Genomic DNA, 12,388 nt, shown 5'->3' with positions numbered 1-12,388 from the left:
TATGACAATCGATTTTCGTTTTCTTCCAACCCAGTATGCCTACTGCTGACAATTGCACTAATTATTAAGATATGCAGATTAAATCAACAATTCGTCAAAATAAACTAAATAACCATGGTATTAAAAGAAAGATTAACCCCCACTCATTTTCCCAAGAAATCCCGTGGCCATTTGTATTTTGGCACGTGTGCATCTGTCTAGGTGGTAAACCAAAAAGCCTCGACACCCCACACCTTGCATGTATTTGTGAATTGAGCCATCACATGCTCCCTTCACACCTTTCTCTCAAACGGTGGCATTATCTAGTTGTATTCCAATTGACGTTACAAAGTCACGCGTTTCTGTAAAGAAAGTCTATTTCTTTACAATCAAACTAATTATTGCGACCGCTGGGGGATTTCCTCTCGATGAATTTTCAATTAATGGCCCACTCCATGCGCAATACTATTTTACAATAATAGGCTACAAAGATGCATTGATAATACAATACACGTGGTCAAATAAACCCATTTTCTCCTAGTTTGTGCAAAATCAAAACAGGGACTTCAAGCTTAGTGACTTCACAAATGAATGTCCAATCCCTAAAACAAATAGAAATTGTTAAAGCAAGGATTTAAAATAATCATTATCTAATTGAGAATTAAAGAATTTTAGACACCTTAAAACCTAACAAATATCCCCCAGAGGATGAGGCACATTGATCGACCCTAAACCTTAATATTTGTGCTGGAGATCAGCTGCCTTAAACTACAAATTCCCTAGTGCCAAATACTGAAGAGGCTCAGTGTTTGTCAGGTATTAATCGTCACAATACTTAATTACAATCTTATTTGTCATTTACTAAAGTCCTACTTGAGATGCTCTGGCACATGGCCATTGACTACCTCCAGCCCATTGTCTAAACCAAAACTGTAAATAGGAGTTGGAGGCACACTCAGTCAGGCTTATGGCTGAAAAACAGTCGATGTTGTGGAGAAGTATCCTACCAATTTACCAGAGCCATATAGCTGTATTGAAATGGGCTGCAAACATTTCCATGATGACCACTTCCACAAAAAAGTCAGATTGGAAATGTCTTCTACCAGTTGTTAATGTATTAAATCTCAGATTTAGATTATATCTGCCAATGTAACAGGCGTCTGTGTGCTGCTAACAGTTGAGCTTCCTCCACTGTCCAACTGCCCCAAACAGGGCTCGAACCAGTGATCCTCTGGTTCGAAACACACGTGACTTCCCTCCTTGATAACATGTAAACCGATTGAGCCATACAAAAAGTTACCTCTTGGATGGCTGACAACATTTCACCAATGTTTTATTTCAGCTCATGAAACCAAGACTTTACATGTTGCATTTATATTTTTGTTCAGTATAGATACCAGGGTATTTAGAGGAGATTCAACATGTTGCCATGAAAACACCGGATTGATGCTAGTTCACATTACATGGTTGTGCCAAATCACACAAGATGCTAGATCTAAGAGTTGTTCAATTTTTTATTTATTTGGGACTTTGTGAATGGTTCACAAACTGAATCTCACAGAACATTCAACAAGCACATGTTAAGACATCAGGATCCACTTCTCACTTGGTATGCGTGCCACCAGCCCAATTTCACATGGCTTGCCTTGGCTTGATTAGCTGAAAATGTCTCTCCCACTCATTCCTACAGCTCAAGCTCCAGCCTCTGTTGCACACAGTCTCGTTGGCGTCAACAGCACCGGTCCAAGCAAGGACTTCTTGTTGGTGGAGATAAGCTTAGAGTCTCAGAGTGCAACAGGTTTAATAATATTCATATCCTAAACCCTGACCAGCTTAGTCTTAGATATACATTAAAAAAAAACAAGGAAACTGTTTCACAAAGCTGATCAAACTTCATCATTCCGGAGCACCAGATCCAAGTGCATGGAGATGCAGATAAGAGCACTGGTCTCTGGTCAGTTCCCAGTATGACCGGCCGGTGGGCAGTAGAAGTGGACGAACTAATGTGGACTGAAATGGTTTAATCAATAATGTCTGTAACCACTCAGCACCATTTTGTATACGTCAGTGCCAACAGAGGACCAACGGAAGCAGATAGGCGGCGCATGCCCGCCCTATACCCGAGCATCTGCGATCCAGGAAGTGACTTTGCTGATGACAGAGGTACCAGAATGTTCTTTTGGACCCTTGCTCCTTTCCAGCTCACACCCCCCCCCCTCCCCCTCGACATGATTGTGACAGTCAAAAGTTCAGCTGATTGGATGGTCTCTCCTTGTCTCCTCCCCCACACGTCGAGAGACGCCCGCCACCCACCCCGCCGAGTGACTGCAGCCCGCCATCCTTTTGGCCGGACACTGTGGAGGGGTGGGCTGCGATTGGTGGGTGCGAGAGAGAGGGCCACTCACTGTGGTTTGGAGCGCCAGAACCGTCCGGCGATGGAGCCCAAGGAGATGCCCTGCTTCTTCGGCTGGGCCAGCTCAGCCAACCTCTGCTCCTCCTCCTGTCCCCACACAAACCAGTATCTACAGTTACATCAGTATCTAACGGACTATAGCTCAAAAGCTCTCACAAAACAGATGGATAAAGGGAAAATATTTTTCCTACAGAAAATGTAATGTTTCTTGAGAATGAGGACACTTCTCTTGGTTGGTAATGTTAGTGTATTTGTTAGTTGTCATCCATTGCTCCTGAGCATGGGGTTTGTTTGGACTGTACCTGTGCTAACTGTGCCTGTCTGCGTTTGAAGGCCTCTATGGGGTCATCTTCCAGTGCGTAGTTCTCCAGCACAGAACGCACGTCATCCACTCCACTGAGAGCAATGGCTGCCGGAGAAAAACACGAGTGAATAGCGTGTCTGGGAAGGAACAGGTTGGTCGACACTCACGCAATTGCACACACACTTACTCTTGAGGAAATGAGCTAGGTCGTAGAGTGTTCGGTCTTCTGAGTTGCCGTCCCACTTCGTCAGAGCCATGCCGTTGAAAGGCTGCAGGCTGAAGGCTTCCCTCTTACAGTCCACCACTATCACCTTGGAGGTATCCCGGTTCAGACACGACACGTCCTACAGGGGAGGGTGGAAAAGAGTTGAGTTACAAGACTCTCTGACGAGGAATTAATCTAAAGAAAGTTGAGTTAAAAATAAAATCTATCCCTTTCATTGTTTGAAAAGGTAATTGTGACAAATCGAAGAAATACACAAAATGCCTTGCAATCGTCTTAGATCCCCAACAAATGTAATGTTTGCATATATACACACACATGTAGAGGGGAGAACACACACTTTCCCCTGGCCTGCCCTGTGCATTGAGTCTCAGTGGTGGGCCTGGGGAGCAGATGAGGGACGCCGAGTTCTCCTTATCACTGTCATCTGGATCCCCCCCCCCCGCCGAGATGCTGCTGACTAGCCTGGCAGAGCAGGGGGAGGGGACCACAGTGTGTGTGTAGGGGTATAGGAAAGAACCATCTCTTTCGCCTTACCCCCAATAAATAATCAGCCTTCTTTTTGAGACGGGGCCCAATAGCCAAGAGAATGTGTGTGTGTGCATTGACGGATGTGCATTTCTACATTAGCCTAGATGCTGTAATGAGTTTGTGAGTGATGTATTGATGTCTGTGCTTAGAGTTGGTCAGCCTATATGATAGCTTATTATTTCAGTTAGATAAATACAGTATGTGTTTGGCACACGTGTAGTTGAGTTGGCCGTGCGATGCCTAGTGCTTCAGAAAGTATTCATACCCCTCGACTTACACCCCACATTCTAAATGGATGAAATAGATTCTCACCCATCTGAAACACAATACCCCATAATGACAAAGTAAAAACATGTTTAGACATTTTTGCAAATGCCTTGATAATGAAATACAGAAATCTAATTTACAGAAGTGTTCACACCCCTTTGCTACGATACTCCAAATTGAGCAACAACAAAAAAAATGCTATTGTTTGTACACGATTTAGAATGAAACACACCGGTCTATATAAAGTCCCACAGTTGACAGTGCATGTCAGAGCAGAAACTATACCATGAAGTCCAAGGAACTGTCTGTAGATCTGAGAGAGAGAATTGTGATGAGGCATACATCTGGGGAAGGGTATAAAACAAGTTCTAGTGTCGAAAGTTTCCAAGAGCACAGTGGTCTCCATCATTGAAAAAATATAAAAAATGGATCTACCCAGACCTCTGCCTAGAGCTGGCCGTCCAACCAAACTGAGCAACCGGGCAAGAAGGACCGTGGTCAGGGAGATGACCAAGAACCCAATGACTACTCTGACAGAACTAGAGTCCATTGGCTAAGATGGAAGGACAAGTCTCTTCACCAATCTGGAAGCGTGACTAGATGGAAGTCAATCCTGAGAAAAAGGCACACAACATACCTGGAGTTTGCAAAAAAGGAACGTGAAAGAAAAGCTCATAAGGCAAAAGACTATGGTCTGATGAGACAAAAATGCACAGCTCATCACCCAACTAACACCATCCCTACTGTGAAGCATGGTGGCGGCAGCATCCTGATATGGGGATTATTTTCAGCAGCAGGTACTGGGAGACTGGTAAGGATAGTGGGAACAATGAACGGAGACAAATACAGGCACATTTTTGATGAGGACCTGCTTCAGAGTGCAAACAACCTTAGACAGGGGTGAAGATTTGTTCCAACAGGACAATGACTCCAGGCACACAGCCAAAGTAACGCTGGAATGGCTTTAGAACAAGAATGTGAAAGTCCTTGAGTGGCCCAGACTTGAATCCCATTAAAAATCTGTGGAAAGACTTGAAGATTGATGTTAACAGCCATTCCCATCTACCTTTACAGAGCTTGAGAAAATCCCCAAAGCTGATAGACATACCCAAGACGACTGAAAGCTGTGATCACTGTCAATAAGTGCTTCTTCAAATTATTGACTCAGGGTTGTGAATATTTGGTAACACTTAAAACCTAATGTTATAACATGTTATGACACGGTCAAAGCCATGTCATAATTAAGCAATAAGGCCAGAGGGGGTGTGGTATATGGTCAATATACCGCAACGCAGAGTGCCTGGATACAGCCCTTAGCCGTGGTATATTGGCCATATACTACCAACCTCCAAGGTGCCTTATTGCTAATATAAATTCGTTATCAACGTAATTAGAGCAGTACAAATAAAATGTGTCATACCCGTGGTATACGGTCTGATATACCACAGCTGTCAGCCAATCAGCATTCTGGGCTCAAACCCCTCAGTTTATAATAGCTGACATAACACGATCATGACACATATTTAGACCTGTTGTGACATATTGCGTTATTTTATAGCTGGAAACTTATGTAGGTGTTATAAAATCAGCCATTAATTAACTGATGTCAGACATGCACCTACCCAAATACTCTGTTGCTGATGACTGGGAAGATGGCCAGAGCATATTTCAGGAGCAGGACCAGACACCATCTTTTTGACTGATAAGGTCATGTATGTGATAGGCCTATCTGGCGTATATGATTATGATGGCGATAATGCTTCTTGACAGTGTCATAAAGTGCATTTTCTTAGTCCAAGTAAAGTGACGCAGGACGGCCTTATTAATGCTTCTTCACAGTGTCAGTGTATTTACTAAATTACTTAAAATATGATGGGAAAAAATGACTTAAGAATTCAGTACTACAACAAAATTATTTTACAAATGAAAGGAAACTTCTTGGCAGGGGAAAAAAAACACATGCAACAGTGCTAGGCGTCACCACATGCAACGGTGCTAGGCGTCAAGTGAAGTGCTAATGAATACTTATGTAAATTAGGTATCTGTATTCCATTTTCAATAAATATCTAAAAACATGTTTTCATTTTGTCATTATGGGCTATTGTGTGTAGAATTCATGTTGAATTCAGGCTGTAAAACAACATTCGGAATAAGTCAAGGGGTAAGAACACTTTCTAAGGGCACAGTAGGGCTCCGGTTTCACAAGGCAGCAGTGCTCCTCACAAAGCAACAGGCTGCGAGCCGGAGTAGGAATGTGTCCAACCCACACACCCCCTCTCATAGGGTTACACACACACACGTTTGGTGAGCAGGTAAACAAACAATGTACTAGTATGACTACTTAAATCTGACACTCCCATAGAGAATGAAACAACTTAAACTGAAAAAAAAACGAAAATAAAACTGATCTCTGAAACGCAAATTTGGTGGAGCAGTCGAGCACTCAGTCTTGTTCAACTCCATCCAGTCGGTCCACCTGTGACAGAAGGTCGTGCACTCCACTAACTGCCCTATGTCTTCGGGGGGGGGGGGGTCTAAGCTAGGCCACATCTCACCCTTCAAAAGTTGGACTTGTCATCAACATCAATGGCTGATTCTACCACAGCCTGGTTCTAATTACAGTTAATTAGACAGACCAGACGATAACGTGTCGTCGTCAGATAGGCCCGATCATTTTATTGACACCTCGCATCTGTGGCTCCACATTGTTAAAAACTTTTTTGGGGGGGGAAAACACCATCGAAATTCACCATTGGACAGACGCCTGAGGTCTCGGGGGACTCGGCTCTCTATTCAGACCTCCCTTTCTCTCGCTCCCTCACTCCCTTTCTGCCTCCCGGTTGCTTTTCAGAGGGCCAGATGGAAGGCGAGGGAGGGGAGACAGAGGGGGGGGGGGGGGGGGGGTGAAGAGAGAGAGACAGAGATGGGCAGAAAGTTACCAACGGTAGGGGAGGAGGACAGGAGACACGTGAATTCGGGCGAGTACACAGGAGAGGAAGATACTGTATGTAACGTTAGACTCAGGATGACTAATCACCAAATAAACACATTCAAGTTCTGTATAGAAGGAGGTAGCAGGTTACCCTCATCAACTATTCATGTTTCCCGATGAATATGAGTTTTAGTAGTGAGTGATTAACATGGAAAGAACTGACGTCCATGAATAATACACGGCCATGCATCTTCACATCGAAGGTATACCTATACACCGCTACATAGGGACCATAACCACACATTTACTACCAGGCCAATTTAGTTTCCCATGCATTACAAAAGCACTCCATTGAAACATGGTGATGTAGGCTAGGCATGTTAGTTACAGTCAGCTCTGATACAGCTCGTAATATACAGCCATTTAAGATGCCAGGCGACATGATTAAAGCAACAGTATCCACCTTGTAAAGTATTGCCTTAGAGGTTCTCTCGGATGACAATTTAGTTTAGCAAAGTTAACACTATTGTACCTCAGCCATGCATGGAGACGGACTCCGGCTGTTGGCGAGAGGGGGGCATAAGGTTAATGAGGCCCAGAAAGGGGGGGGGGAGAAACCCCCCCTATTGTCAGGGGCAGAGGACGAGAGAAAGAGAGATGTAGTTGGAGCATAGGAAAATCAATGCGGAACAGAAGGCGGCTATGGAGCGGAGACACGGGGGGGGCATTGTGCCGACCGGGTCACAGTGGAGAGGGGCGCACTTGGGGTTCTGGGCTGGGGGGCTTGGTCCAGGAGGAGCGGGGTTGAAAAGGAGCACACTAACATCTGAGTCTTAAACACAACTCATGTCTTAGAAAACAACAGACAGACAGACAGGTATATCCAAAATAAAGCAAACCAAATACAACATTGACAAACAGGGCATTTGTCTGAACAATTTGATGGCTTTTATACACCAACATGACATGTCTGTTTTAAATTCAGAAACATGGAGGTCATTCAATTCACGGAATGCTGTGTTATTGGAGGCTTACGCAGTGTATATAAAACAACAGTACACACACACGGTGGCGGAAGGTCAGCCTGACGACTTGTTTACCTTGACGTGATGTCCCTCCATGTAACGCGTGGCGTCCCTGAAGAGGCGGTACATGACAAAGCCCTGGGGGTCAATGCTGTCAATCAGAGGGTACGCCGTCTGGTGAGAGAGAACCCGCATTACATCACAACGTCACACAGCATTGACATGCTAGATGCTTCTGCATATGCATGATGGCCATCGGTTAAATGGCTAGAGTTGGGCTGAGGATAGGGACAGACCTAGGATTGTGTCGTCAGGTTCTAGTTCCCTGGCTGCTGCTCATAATAAAAAATAAAAATCGCACTTCAAATGTAAAGTAACAGCTTCTCATAGAATTACATGGCTTAGTCAGCACTACCGCAGTGTGCAGGTGCAATATGAAGCCCAGGAAACCTTGATGGGTTAATGATCCATACTCCGTAGGGAAATCTGCAGCTAGCGGAGGTACAGACGAGGCTTCAGTTTGACTTGGCACAGTCACTGCTGCAGGCCACCACAACACTAAGGCTGACCTTCACTCAGAGAAAACAAAACAGTCCCTAAACAAGGAGCCAATTAGACCCTGAGCGGAGCATGGCTCATTTGCATATAAATGTTGGCATAAATAAAAAGGGGGATTTGCAGCCCAAAAGGCATACCGTTCTGTGCCCGCCTGTTGGCCAAGACGTAAGTAATTAGGACAAACAGGGGCGAGGCATATTGGTACCAAAACAACAAAAGTCAAACGCAACAACACTAGGCATGTTGTTTGAGATCAAGAATTGTCAACAGTGCTAGTTTAGAGTGACAAAACACATTTTTGTTTCGGGGGTGGGTCATTGTCCATTAGAACAAAAGGTCTACAGGGGAATCAAGGAGGTGACAGGTGCAGTGTGCGTTCACAAACGAGCTAAGCCACACCAGGCGGTAAGAGCAGCCCTGATTGGCTGTGGCAGAGCGAGGCTGCGGCAGGTGACTGTTAGGTAAGTGAGGCAGGCAGGTCTGTGCCTTAACCTATCCAAAATGCTTCACGTGGCATGTGACTTATTTCAGCAGTTAATGTGTTATGTTGCAACACCTATAGAATTGCAATGTTGATTGCCACAAGAGGGACAAAAAGATGGGTGGGGATTTATGGGAAATTCTCTCTCAAAGAAGAGCATTCGTAAACATAGAACTGCAAAGTTGTACTTGAAACCATCACGGTACAATAATGGCGTGACAAGATCTTGTAAGTCATCATTGGCCCACGCCAGAACAGCGTTCAGTCATGTCACTCACCATGCCTGTTTCAGCAGTGAAGATGACTATCTCGTAGAGAGGGGCTAGCTGCTGGAACAGGTAGTCAATGCCTGGCCTCTTCTTGAAGCGCCAGCCTGTAGCCAGCTGTGGGGAGGACCGGAGAACAAACCAGTTTACCTCACATGCTTAAAGACATACTAACTACTCCCAAAAGCAAATGGGATACATTCTTTATGGATAGAACACTCACTGAAAGCTATCCACAAAAATAGTCAGTGAATAATCAATTTCAAATCATCAGTTATGTTATAGAGTGTTACATTTAGGGTAACATTTGTATTTTTTTGACAGCCACTATCCAATCCACATAAATGCACACAACCAGTGAATGATTCATTAGTCTGTCAGGTTATAAAGTGGTATATTTACAGGCATACATTTAGCTTTTTTGACAGCCTAAACGGAGCATGGCAGATGAAGCCTTTGGACGACCTCCTGGGTGCAGGCCTGTGTTAACACAAAAAGTCACTTGTCTTTTCTTCAGAAATCAAAGGCTCTGCGTGCAGGGCCGCTAAGCGGCTGTCTGCTGAGGGCAGGTGTCGGGTTACGGCCGCGCTCCACCTGTCTGGCACTCGTAGGGGGAGCGGGCATGGAGACCACTCAGGTAAGGGGGAGTAGGGAGGGTCTCAGGTAGAGGGCCAGGTGGAAGGTGGTGTTAGAATAAGGGTTGGGACAGGCTCTGAGGGGGCCAGGTGGAGGGTGGTGTTAGAATAAGGGTTGGGACAGGCTCTGAGGGGGGCAGGTGGAGGGTGGTGTTAGAGTAAGGGTTGGGACAGGCTCTGAGGGGGCCAGGTGGAGGGTGCTGTTAGAATAAGGGTTGGGACAGGCTCTGAGGGGGCCAGGTGGAGGGTGGTGTTAGAGTAAGGGTTGGGACAGGCTCTGAGAGGGCCAGGTGGAAGCCACAGGTAATGGGTGAGAGGAAGGGGGGTCTTTACAGATAGTGGAGGTAGACAGGTGGTGGGCCCCCACCGACCCACAGGCCAGATGGCCACCCGCCACACACAGAGGAACGGGGGGGGGGGGGCTTGAGGTAAAAGCCTAAGTAAACAAATAAAAACAAGTCTACTTATGAATTATAAATGTACCATCCAACCCCAGGCATGAAACGATAAAATGTTTTTTCTTGTTGTGTTCAAGGCTGTACTGAGAGAAGGCATCCAGGTCACCCAGCCAGGGCCTGATACCAGGAGGTAAGGTGGTGGGTGAGGTGTGTTGGGGAGGAAAGGGGTGGTACGTACCGACCACTCGGGGTGCAGCAGGACGTCTGTGAGCTCTAGGACCAGGGTGTAGGGAGGCTGGTAGTAGGGCTCCCTCAGGGGGTCAGGAAGCAGCTTGGGGCTCGTGGGCTCAATGATCATCTGGGGGCACAGACATGACATCACACAACTATACAATAACAATGCTGCGGTGGGAAGAGGAAGTGGCACATCAGATCTGTGGGTCAATTGACAACAGCCAAGCTCCATTAAAAAAAAGTATGCAATTTGTTTTTTTGTGGTGAACGAGGCCTATCCCTTTAACACTTCAGATCATTCATAAGATGTTTTTCCTCTCCCGGCTCACCGTAGTAAAATTGGAGGAGATTGTATTTGGCTGCTTATGTGGGAATGCAGGAGCATTAGAGCTTCCATAGTTCGTTTGCTGGCCTCATCACCGCAAACCCCATAAAGCCATAATCCTGTAAGAACCAGCTGCAAGAGGGAAATGGGACGCATGGAAGAGAGAACTGACATGTTCAGGAGACCCGAGGCCAGGGAGGACGAGGGAGGGAGGTGTGTTGTCGAGATGCAGGGAGGAAAGGGTGCGCGCATGTGCATACACACACGAAGGAGACAGGGGGCCGATCACGCTCCATTGAAGAGATCAAAGACCTACGAGGGAGATGGATTTTGGTGTGTATGTGTGGAGGGGGGGGGGGTCTAACGGAACAGCAGCTGCAGGCTAATGCAGAGGCGCCTTCCTGCTCGAAGCGGTGTGGCTGCACCTGCCTCTGCTTCAGTAAAGACAGACAGATGAGGCCTAACATGGCTCCCAGTCTCACCAAGTATAAATATCCAAAACCAGAGGTTAACCCAGAAGTTTAGTGGACAAGGACCTTCTATTCTACCTCCCTGAACCAAACACCACAGGCCTCGGAGGAAAAGGCTGACTAGAGTGGAACAATCCATTGATCAGGCTACATTGAACAGTGGTAGTGTCAGAAACCGTTTCTTCTGTTTTGTGTTTATTTATCGCCACCCACCTGTCTGTAGTCTTGGAAGTACTTGAACGTCCTTCTCAACTGCTGGATAACCGGGGCGTCTGTTAGAGATAAAACGAGAGGAAATGTCAGCTATAAACATTGTGGAGTGAGCATCATTTCTCAACACACCATACTCAAGACGGAACACTTAACCCAAGGGGAGTTTTGGTCCATGTACACTATTATTTTGACTATTTTCTACATTGTAGAATAATAGTGAAGACATCCAAACTATGAAATAACACCTGGAATCATGTAGTAACCCAAAACACATTAAAAACAAATCAAAATATATTATATTTTTGAGATTCTTCAAAGCAGCCACCTTTTGCCTTGACGACAGCTTGGCATTTCTCAACCAGCTTCATGAGGTATGCTTTTCCAACAGTCTTGAAAATGTTCCCACATATGCTGAGCACTTGTTGGCTGCTTTTCCTTCACTCTGCGGTCCAACTAATCCCAAGCCATCTCAATTGGGTTGAGGTCAGGTGATTGTGGAGCCCAGGTCATCTGATGCAGCGCTAAATCACTCTCCTTCTTGGTAAAATAGCCCTTACAGACTGGAGGTGTGTTGGGTCATTGTCCTGATAGTCCCACTAAGCCCAAACCAGATGGGATGGCGTATTGGTGCAGAATGCTGTGGTAGCCATGCTGGTTAAGTGTGCTTTGAATTCTAAATAAATCACTGACAGTGTCACAAGCAAAGCACCCCACACCTCCTCCATGCTTCACGGTGGGAACCACACAAGGAGATCATCCGTTCACCTAATCTGCATCTCACAAAGACACAGCGGTTCGAAAGAAAAATCTCAAATTTGGACTCATCAGACCAAAGGACAGATTTCCACCAGTCTAATGTCCATTGGATGTGTTTCTTGGCCCAAGCAGGTGTCTTCTTATTGGTGTCCTTTAATAGTGATTTCTTTGCAGCAATTCAACCACGAAGGCCTGATTCACATAGTCTCCTCTGAACAGTTGATGTTGAGATGTCTGTTACTTGAACAATGTAAAGCATTTATTTAGGCTGCAATTTCTGAGGGTGGTAAATCTAATGAACTTATCCGCTGCAGCAGAGCTAACTCTGGGTCTTCCTATCCTGTGGCAGATGTTTCATCATCGCACTTGGTTGTTGCG

At 45.6% G+C, this 12,388-nt stretch overlaps 1 protein-coding gene across 2 annotated transcripts in view; it reads right to left on the bottom strand.

Moving 5' to 3' along the window:
- Positions 1 to 1,475: 1,475 nt before the first annotated feature.
- The window catches only part of LOC139547783 (mitochondrial import inner membrane translocase subunit TIM50), a 32,106-nt gene continuing 21,193 nt past the window's right edge, over positions 1,476 to 12,388 (bottom strand). For both annotated transcript variants that reach the window (XM_071356850.1, XM_071356851.1), the window contains 7 exons: positions 11,255 to 11,313; positions 10,251 to 10,370; positions 8,992 to 9,096; positions 7,750 to 7,848; positions 2,884 to 3,040; positions 2,695 to 2,801; positions 1,476 to 2,479 (listed from right to left, as the gene is read on the bottom strand). In XM_071356850.1, the coding sequence (XP_071212951.1) occupies positions 2,381 to 2,479; positions 2,695 to 2,801; positions 2,884 to 3,040; positions 7,750 to 7,848; positions 8,992 to 9,096; positions 10,251 to 10,370; positions 11,255 to 11,313 (746 nt within the window). In that variant the 3' untranslated portion in view covers positions 1,476 to 2,380. The remainder of the gene's footprint in view (positions 2,480 to 2,694; positions 2,802 to 2,883; positions 3,041 to 7,749; positions 7,849 to 8,991; positions 9,097 to 10,250; positions 10,371 to 11,254; positions 11,314 to 12,388) is intronic.

Source organism: Salvelinus alpinus, chromosome 21, assembly GCF_045679555.1.
Source record: "Salvelinus alpinus chromosome 21, SLU_Salpinus.1, whole genome shotgun sequence".
Lineage (NCBI taxonomy): Eukaryota > Metazoa > Chordata > Actinopteri > Salmoniformes > Salmonidae > Salvelinus > Salvelinus alpinus.
Note: the sequence above shows the minus strand (reverse complement) of the source record. Positions and strands in the feature narration are given on the sequence as shown.